Source organism: Nicotiana tabacum, chromosome 1 (genome assembly GCF_000715075.1).
Source record: "Nicotiana tabacum cultivar K326 chromosome 1, ASM71507v2, whole genome shotgun sequence".
NCBI lineage: Eukaryota > Viridiplantae > Streptophyta > Magnoliopsida > Solanales > Solanaceae > Nicotiana > Nicotiana tabacum.
Window position 1 is genome coordinate 216,369,591 of NC_134080.1, and position 9,890 is coordinate 216,379,480.

Below are 9,890 nucleotides of genomic sequence, written 5' to 3' on the forward strand. Positions count from 1 at the left end.
GTTTCACACATGGTTTATTTCATCTAATGCCTTTCTATTTCCTCTTCTCCAGTGAGACAAAATAGAAACAAACATAAAGGAAGAGTAATGGTTTTATTATTGGCCGTTCAAATGTGCCAAGACTAAGAGAACGAATCTGCTGTCTCCTCCTCGCCAGTCGCCATTCTAGCCATTACATTAGAAATAATACAACCTAGATATTTAACTGCATTAAGATATATATTTAACTGCAATAACATATTCACCACCTAGTAAGGGCAACCGTTAAGAAATCTTAGAATAGATTTCACAGACATCAAGTGGAATTAGAACTTACAACATTAGCATAGCATGAATGGCATTTTAGCAATTTGTTCTCGGGCAGTGAGATCTAACACGAAAACCATGATTATGCCAGCCAACAGCTCGAAAGTCCGTCTACGGGTGTTAATCATAACACTAGCAACTATAGCACATGAAAAGATCAGTGCTTCCTACAAATGTCTGTTTACACAATACGCTGCAGTGACTTCTTAGCGAGTGTGTTTAACCACAAAGTGGAACATTAACAATAAATTACAGCTGGTCGAACTCTATTATGGAACACAATTCAGACATCAGAGGAAGAAAGGGTCGGATCTCGAGATAAGACAATATAGGCTACCTTTCCTTGCAATGTTCTATATTTTCAGGCCTCTACACCTTGGCCAGAAGGCTGTTTTTCGCCCTCTTCAGCATCTCCTTCTCCTTCCTCTTCCTCTTCCTCGTCATCAGCCTCATCAGCTAACCTAGTGAGTTCATCCTGGATCATATCCTTTACAGATGACTTTCTGGGTGTAAGATCCGTATCATACCGCTTGGCTGAAATGGAAAAAATTCGTGAGTTGAATTCTGAAATTATGATCTCTTAGCAGATGTGATATCAAGTTTCTCAAAGTTTTAACTTAGTCAACTAAAACTTATCTTTCAATAATCAACACGATCTCCATATTTTTATCAGACTACAAAAAGTTGTATAACTAAAGAAGAGCAAAACTATCTTAACAGGACACTTACCGAGTATATTCAGAATGTCAGTAAAGGTAGCCTGCAGCATAAAAAAGAAACGATGTCAGCCATATGGGAAAGTAAATCCCATCCTAGAACTGTGATGATCAAAATGTGATTGCTCAAAGCACCATCTGAAAAGGTCTAAACAGAAAATAATTCCCCTTTTGCTTCTTTATAATGGCGGTGTCTAGGCCAGCTTGCGCACACCTACACTATTCGACCAGGTACCTACTACCTCCCACCACGGGTACCGAGTAACTCTACCCACCAAAGCTTAGGCATATGGAAAAGCAATCTAAACACGGAAATTAACAATTGAGATTTGCTAACAAGGAAAGAAACAAAGATCATAAAATTGCAGAACTATGAACACCAGAACATAATAAAAGTTTATTCCTCACCGTGTTAAAGTCAACTTCTTTTAGAATTTCACAAATTGCAGTTCTGAGTTCATCATCACTTGGCCTCAACTTATCTACTTTGTTACGATCCTTTCCCTTCAGAACCTTTTTCCCTACACATTCAGAAAAGCTAATAAAGAAAGGATTTAACTTAAATAAATACATAAAGGAGAAATTTATGAAAATACTCATATATAGATCTTTGATGATCTTGACAAGAATTTTCTACACACAAATGGAAGAAAACAATGGTTCTCACCAGTATTGTTTTTTGAAGTAGGCTTCTTTGGTGTAGATGACTTTCCCTTAACCACTTCAGTTACTTTCTTCTTTGAATACACTTTGGGATTTGCATCATTGCTATCATTGTGCTTAGAGCTTTTTGATGATTTTGAAGGTGTTTTTTCGGGTGAAGGACTAGGTCGTGTAGAGACTGGTGTTCTCTTGGTTTTAACTTTTCCACCAGGTTCCTTATTTGACAATGATTTATTTAAACTTTGCTTATTCTTCTTCTTGTCCTTCTCAGACTCATCTTTAGATTCACCGTCTTTCTCCTCACTTTCAGCTTGATTTGACGTCTCATCATCTGATCTCTCATGAACACCATTAGTTTTTATCTTTCCCTCCTCTTGGTCATCTTCTTCCTCTGATTCACCTTTTGATTCGTGCACCTTCTTCTTCTTCTCAGACTTTTTAGATACACTCTCAGTCTTGCGACTCTGCAGAATATACCAGACAGAGAGATCATAATAGGAGAAGTCCCCACAAGCACAAACATATGGTTTCACGAATCTCCCTTTTCTTCTAGATTTTCTCTAGTTTCTTTTTGAAATTTGAAATGATGAATCAATCTCAGATGCAAAAATTAAAATGCATTATTTAAGGGTTCACAAAACCACGATACAAAAAACACTTACCATAATAAACAAAGGGATCGTTTGGTTATCGGGATAAGTATACAAACCCCGGGATAGAATTTGGGATTGTATTTATCCCATGTTTGGTTATGGGTATTACCTAATACCGGTGAAAAATTTATGCCAAAATGATGGTATTAGCTATCCATATAGAAGGTGGGATAGCTAATCCCGATGGGATATCCCAGCCCATGGAATATCCTTGACTATCCCACAATTGAACCAAACGACCCCAAAGAGAATAAAGTCAGACACGTATAGCATGTATCCTGGCAGGAACAACTTTAGCATTTTGTTTGATAACTTTTTGTCTTCTTTTCAGGAGGCTAAAATGATTCTACACTCGCTCATCCCAAGACCAGAACTCAGTAGCTTCAGAGGGAAAGCCACTTCAATCAGCAAAATTACTTTCAAGAAGACAGAAACAATTCACAATTTTAAAAGCCAGATGATGTGATTTACCGTCTCAAATCTCAAGGGCATTGATGTAGAAACTTAAATGCAGTAAATGGAAGGCAAAGTTAAGACTACAAGCAGATGGTGTTACAGATGTAGTAAGGCCAAACAGGTTACAGCCATTTAGCTAAAACTCATCCACTAGGTGATGGCTTGCAATTAAATCATGCTCAAATGTAAGAGTGATACCTTACTTGAACCTTTGGAACTACCAGTTGCTGACGAAGGACTTTCTTTCCTCACTCGTTCACGCTTCTTTCCTTTACTTGACTGCTAAGTGCACCAGATGAATAAGCATACTATGCAACAACTGGAAGAATTACTCCATAGCAATCAAAATGGTTTTGCAACCAACCTGGTCCTTTTCAGCAAGCGACTCAGAAGTCATAGAATGAGGAGCTTCCAGAAAATCCATCAACTGTGATACTACATCTTCCTGACACATAAAACACAGAATTAGCTAAGAACCTTTGAAGGAAGATAGCAGACAAATACTTAGCTGTACTGTCTGTTAAGAGCTGCTTAATATGGTGTGAGGTGACAAGTTTAGAACCAACATGTCACTAAAAGAAAAAATACTGACTAAATAATTTTCCAAGTCAAATTTTTTGGAAGATATCTACCCCTTCCATTGGTATACCCTCATAAGATACAACGACACAACAGTAAGAAGAAATAACTAACGACATAGAAAGCCTAACATGCAGTGGTAATACATGAACAAACCTTTTTTGATGTAGCCTTAGCAACTGGTATATCAAGTATATCACACAATTCCAATAGCTTTTCTTTCATACATTTCTCAAGCTTTTCTTTTACTTTCATCTTTTGTTTTTCCTGCAATAATGGAGTAGTATAAGACACTGAGCTCAAGCATTTTTTCCGAATCATTAGAACGAAGATTACACAAATCAAATTAAGATCCCAAGAACGAAATAATGAACAAGATATATTAGCAGCCCCGTATGAGCAAGCAATGAGAAACTTTACATTTATACATGCCCTATCCCAGCCTACCACACCCCTGGTACCAAATAAGAAAAAAGGAAGGGGGAAAAAAAGAAGAAAAGGATAGATATCTCTCTTACGAACTTTCTATAACAGGAGAGTCATTCATTACCTCATTTTCATGCCAGACAAAGCCAGAAAAACGTAAAATATTACTCTTGAACTGAGCTGCCTGCAAAGGACAAGAACCATAAGCACAAAGTATCAACAGAAAGAGAGAGAAGAAGAAATCAGGAACAATTAGCATATTGTCCTCAAGAATTCTTAAAGGCATCTTTAGTTCCATGAGTTCAGAGCAAGCAACTTGCACAAAATTCATAAACAAGACACGATGCAGCCAAACTGCTTCTACTACTATGCGTCAATCCCCAGAAAGTTCGGATATCCTAACGTTCATGTTGTTCCATTTAAGCTCATGAAACCAGAAAAAAGAACACTAGAAGTTTTCTACATTTCTACTGGCACAGAAATCTCAGACAAGACTAGAAGACTCCTACAAAACATTGGACCAAAAATAAACATACTAACATGACTAGAAGAATCTCAACTAATTGGTCTCACCTATACAAACGCACATGTTTAATCTTTAAAAACTTTTTTGCTTAAAAATTAGTAAGAATTTTTCATATGGAATATTTTCATGATTAAATTTTTATTAAAATTAAAAAAAGAATTGATTTGTTAGAACGAGGTGCCCTATATTCATGGTACTCTAGTCATTCTCATGGCCGGTTATTGCTAATACAAATACTTTTATTTTACATTTGATCCGGCATAAGTAATACATAGATTCCCACATAAGCTATTTAGGTAAGTATTATTTATGCAGAGTTCAACGCCGGAAATAAAACACAGGCAGAGAATTTGTCGAGGAGAAATTGATCCAAGTATCCATGCTTCATTAGTAATGCAAAGTTCTATGCCGAAACCAAACAAGTCCTACCAGTTCAATTCCCAAAAAAAATGGAGAATTGGACATGTATGACTGTCTAAAAGAAGCTCAAGTTTACATAATTTGGCCATAAAATGGACATAGAACACGCAACAGGAAAATCATAGCTTCTTCTTCTCTCAAATACATATCGATGTCCCCATAGAAGAGAAAATTCAACAGCAACACTGAAGACACCTAACCTTTGTCAGGAAGGGGAGAATTAAGAATGTAAGGCATTTGGTTTAGCATGTCAATCAGAACACAACAGGGTAAGCAGAAACCATACAACAAAGGGAAACTGATCAAAAGAAATAAGCTACAAATAATAATGTCACCTTTCCTCGCCGTCCAAAGAGAGTTGTGTGCAGCAATTTGAGAGTGTCATCAGTCTTCCTTTTGGATAATTTGTATGCCACTGAAGTTACATTAAGAAAAAAGAATTTTACAATAGTTGCATAAATTTATTTGCATCAACACATCGTGGGGGGAAAAAAGAAGAGAGAAACACAGAATAGCGGAAACAACATTGGATGAGAGAGACACCAAACAACTTCAGTAGCAAAGTGCCGTTCTCATACACGAAGGGGCATATGAAAGTGGTGCACAGGAAAAGAAAATCGAGTGAGGGGTAAAAAAGGCAGAGATTAAATCAAATACCTAGAGTTGTAGAACATAGACTTGCAGAAAAGAAGAAGGTAATAGAACAAAAAGTCATCAGCCCAATCAGGACTTATGCAGATCTGAGCGTACCTCTAATTGGTTATAGATAAACCCCCATACAACCTAAAGGGGAACAAGATAAAAGCAAGTAGGTAGTCGTGTATCCTTTGTCACATTCTAACAGATTGAAGTATTGAACTACTATTCAACTCATTTTCCCTTTTTCCTCCTCATTTGATGGGAAGTAAAAGTTCTACCCCAAGAAAAGTAAAGAGAGCCAAACTCACAACCGATAGATCAAGTAAACATTTCCCATACCAGTTGTATTTAGCTCACAATTAAAGTTAAAGCAATTTGCACAAATATCAATGACATTCCTCATTGTTTACTACAATGCGCTTTTTTGTGACCCAGATGAAGCTCCATCCAATAAAACAATTGAAACTGGGGGAAGCAGCTCATCTGGGTTATAAGGTTTTCATTTTCCTTGTAATTTCACTGTACATGACAGTCCACCATGTTTTTCAGTTCCAGCAACCAACTTGGGAACAGGTTTGGTTCACGCTGGCAAGCCCCGGGTAATCACAACTATCCTAATGTGCACTGTGTGGCATGGTAAGTTGGTAACAACAGGAAGGATAGTGAATTTCGTGGATACCAATTGTTCTGACCAAGTATTTTCCAATTGGCATCGGAGAGTAGACCATAGGTTTTAAGCTCTTCGTCTTGCCATCAAAATATACTTCAATGTGTAATTTTTTGGCATGATTATTCATTTCCACCAATGGTTTTGTATATGATACTGTTTATGGAGCAATGCAAGTATGCAACCCCATACCATAGCTTTCTCTCTCTCCCACATGCCAAGGGCCTATGCCTTATGGTTGCATCGTTATTTCTAAGGTACCAAAAAACAAAAGCAGACCTCTAAAACCCGAAATAGCTGGCTAGTATTGTAGACAATTCAGTAAACATACCTATGACTGGAAGCCATGAGGGAGACAGAAAGAGACTCACCATTAGAGGGGAAAATCATATGAAAAATACGAATAAACAGTAACCTCCTTCTCCCACCTCCACCCCACATGAGCACACAAAAGGATGAGCAAGTTACCCTGCTACAAGTCTAATCAAGGAAACATCAATAAATCTGATACAGACTCGTTGATCCTGCTGAAGCTAAAAGGTAGGGCAAAAGATACTAAATCATGCAAGCCCCGGTGTGATCATCTCCTTTTATTTTCTTAACTGGATGAAGGAGAATCACCAGTTTGGAAAGAGAAGAACTTGAGATGCTTTTAAGATAGATATAATCATATTCAAAGGATAAAGTCTCAGCACTGTATGAATAAAACCTTATCATTAACCCAAAAAAAAAAAAAGGAATCATTTTTTGGGTTCCTTGGCAGCTTGTTACTTCTCTTTCCGAAGGAGAATTTTCAGCAGGCAAGACTCGGATTTAAAGTCAGTTCATTGATTGCTCTGGGATTCGTTTCAATTGAAGATTCTGTCAACAGTAATTATTCTTCTCTCGGTTGTCCTTCCATGCGGAAGCTTGATTCTGTTAGTTAATAGAAACCCAAGATTCAGATTTCTTCTGGGCCTAATTATGTAAAAGGTGCTAAAAGCATACTCTTTTTGGCATAGCAACATCTGCCCCGACTCAGCAAGAATCTTTCCTGCCTAGCCAATACCCTCAAGGCCCAGAAATCTCTTGAGTGGAAGAAACATTGTACATAGTTATAACACAACTATTATGCAAAGCTCTACTTTTGGCACAAACCAACTAGTGTGATCTTAGATTTCTGTCTTAGATCCACCTTTGTTGTTCATAATTTCCCATAACGAGATCCCTCAGATAGCTCCACAAGATTCTCAGGAATAAAACACATGCTGACAATCGTCATATATCGACAGGGAAAACGAATCTGGAAATGCAATTCATACAATTTCCTTTTGCATCTAGCACAAAATAAATTACGCTTCCATCCTTTTGAGCAGAACAATTGTAAACAGGCACCAAATAATTTACACTTGGGCACCAAATTTTGAACAAACAACCAGGAAGTAACATTGTTCTGCGTACATATGAAAAAGCAAAGCAGAAATAAGATATCTAACTGGCATCTTAAAATCTATCTCCTGCGAGATATATAAGCAGATCTATGAACACAATACACATGTTATAATCAGTGAACTAGTAAGTTACCATTTGGGATATCTTTCAGTGCAGTTCCACGACCCTGCAAATCAGATGGATCATTAACTAAATGCCACGAACAATAATAAACTTGCTGTGCAGGCCCAACTTCTGGAATCATAAAAGGGGGATTAAACAACAAAGTTAGTACTGCTATCATGGAACCTTTTCAATATGGATATCCTTGGCGACTTCTCCTTCAATAGATGCAACCAGCCTTTCAACAGATTTGCGCTGGCGTACAGGGCGTTCAATTGTTGAAGCCGGAGGTGTTTTAGGCTCTTGCTCCTTCTTGTCCTCCACTTGCCTTTTCCTCTTCCTGTCTTTCTTAAGAGCACCACTCTCAGACTTATCACTCTCCTTTGATCCTCTCTCAATTTCATGCTCTTCAACACTTTCTTTTTCCTCTTTCTGTACATCAGCCACGTCTTCATCCTTGTCTTTATCTGGTTTTTCACCAGTTTCTTCTTCCATTAGCTCAATCTTGGTTTCTGGCTTCTCTTCCGCTCCTTTGCTTTCCTTGTCAGCTTTCTCTTCTTCTTCATCTTCCTTACTTTCTTTCACCTCTTCTTTGTCTATATCCATGTTCTCAATGTCCTTTTTATCACCCTCTTTTTTCTCTTCTTCTACTTCTTTCGATTCATCCTTTTCAGCATTCTTCTTCTCTGTAAAGGCTTCACTCTTGTCTTCCGCTGCCACATTTCCATTGACGGATGCCTCAGCCAATTCAGAGACAGTTTCGCCCTCTCCCATAACCAAAATTCTACTTCTAATAGGCCCAAAAAAAGCCCCCAATCACGTAGCAAAAGATAACCTGCATAAGTATCAAATCGTAAGCTTGAAGAACTCGGGAATTGGCTACTAAACTACACAAATTTCCGTGGCAATTGCGAAGAACCAATGAAGCTTAAAGAGGAGAGAAAAAAAGAAGCAATATTTTATCTAAAATTACATGCAAATGATGCACCCAACATGTTATCTCTTATCAGATACCGAAAACTCTTCACATCCACACACACACACAGAGACACACAGAGCTACACAGACAAACACACAAAATAAGTTAGGTAAGCTAGATGAATTGTCTGCATAATTTACTATTTTACACTGGCCTCAACCTGGACCGGCTATGTTCAAAGGAGTTAAGCCCAAAAAAGTCAAATGACAAAAAAATTCATTATTTTAATTTTTACCTGTCAATTTTAAAAGAAAACCTAAACTTAAAAAAAAAAAAAAAAAAGAAAAAGAAAGGAAAAAGACTTTATATCGAAATCCAACACAACATCAAGAATGCTTAATAAAGGAACTAAAATTTTAAGCTGAATTTGCATGTTATCAGTTACCTCAAACTCTTCACACACACACAGAGTAAGCCTCAATCCCTAACAAGTTAAGGTCAGCTAGATTAATCCTCTACATTATACACAATTTTACACTCCATCAACCTGAACCAGCTATATACAAAGGAGTTAACCCCAAAAAATACAATTGACAACAAAAAATCATAATTCAAATTTTTACCTGAATTTTTTATATATATAAAAAAAAGCCTAAGCTGCGAAAAATGCAAGCTTTCTACAATAATCAAACACACGGACATTAAGAATGTAAATATTAAGCTAAATTTGCATGTAATTAGTAAGAAATTGAGTACTTACAAAGAGTTGAGAGCTAAATTTTCTGAGTTCTACTCTCGTCAGTGAGAACCTTTGCCGTTTTACTTCATGCAGCGGACTTCAGTTTCGGATTTTAAATAGTGTTAATTGCCATTGTCGGATTAATATGCGCACGATTCTGGAAATAGGACCGAGACCGACGGTTGTGATCGCTTAGCCGCCTAAGTGACGGTGGAGATTGCTTTTATTTTAATTTCGACATGTAAACTATATAATTTCACAGATTATCACACTAATCGTACCTTTTTATATGTTGAGTATTAATTTTTAAAAAAATTATATTTAAGACAAGTCGAATCCTAGTTATACTCTAATTAAAATGATATCCTAGTTCGACACTTGAGGTGTGTTTGGCAGGAAGGAAAATATTTTCCTGACTCTTTGGTTGGTGAGTGAAAAAAATTTCGAAAAATATTTTTTAGTGTTTGGTTAGAAAGTATAAATTATTTTTAGGAAAGTAATTTTTTATGCTACTCTACTCAACTCATTTTCCCCAAAATCCTCATGTTTCCTATACTTCTTCCCCTCCCCCTCCTCCCGGACTCTATTTTCTTCAAAATTTTAATTATTTTTCCAAAATTCACATAAACTCAAAGGAACTAATGTATT

General features: G+C 36.9%; 1 protein-coding gene across 2 annotated transcripts; it reads right to left on the bottom strand.

Annotated features, from left to right (window-relative positions):
* Window positions 1-300: 300 nt before the first annotated feature.
* On the bottom strand, window positions 301-9,388 carry LOC107819895 (DEK domain-containing chromatin-associated protein 4). Of its 2 annotated transcripts, none has more exons than XM_016646074.2 (12): window positions 9,264-9,388; window positions 7,771-8,419; window positions 7,615-7,648; window positions 5,081-5,160; window positions 3,924-3,983; window positions 3,530-3,640; window positions 3,159-3,239; window positions 2,993-3,073; window positions 1,690-2,149; window positions 1,431-1,543; window positions 1,036-1,066; window positions 301-840 (listed from the first exon to the last, which is right to left on the bottom strand). In XM_016646074.2, exons 2-12 carry the CDS (start codon window positions 8,356-8,358, stop codon window positions 668-670), a joined length of 1,812 nt encoding a protein of 603 aa, XP_016501560.1. In that variant the 5' UTR covers window positions 8,359-8,419; window positions 9,264-9,388; the 3' UTR covers window positions 301-667. The 2 variants fall into 2 exon arrangements, with proteins under 2 accessions (XP_016501560.1, XP_016501559.1); XM_016646073.2 differs by having other exon boundaries at window positions 2,993-3,076.
* Window positions 9,389-9,890: the final 502 nt, after the last annotated feature.

Excerpts from the sequence above, each read along its gene's own strand:
- LOC107819895 (XM_016646073.2), bottom strand. The coding sequence starts at position 8,358 with ATGGGAGAGGGCGAAACTGTCTCTGAATTGGCTGAGGCATCCGTCAAT. Across the intron at positions 5,161-7,614 it reads ACTGAAAGATATCCCAAATG|TGGCATACAAATTATCCAAA; the intron begins GTAACTTACTAG and ends ATGTAACTTCAG. Across the intron at positions 2,150-2,992 it reads GTTCCAAAGGTTCAAGTAAG|AGTCGCAAGACTGAGAGTGT; the intron begins GTATCACTCTTA and ends TATATTCTGCAG.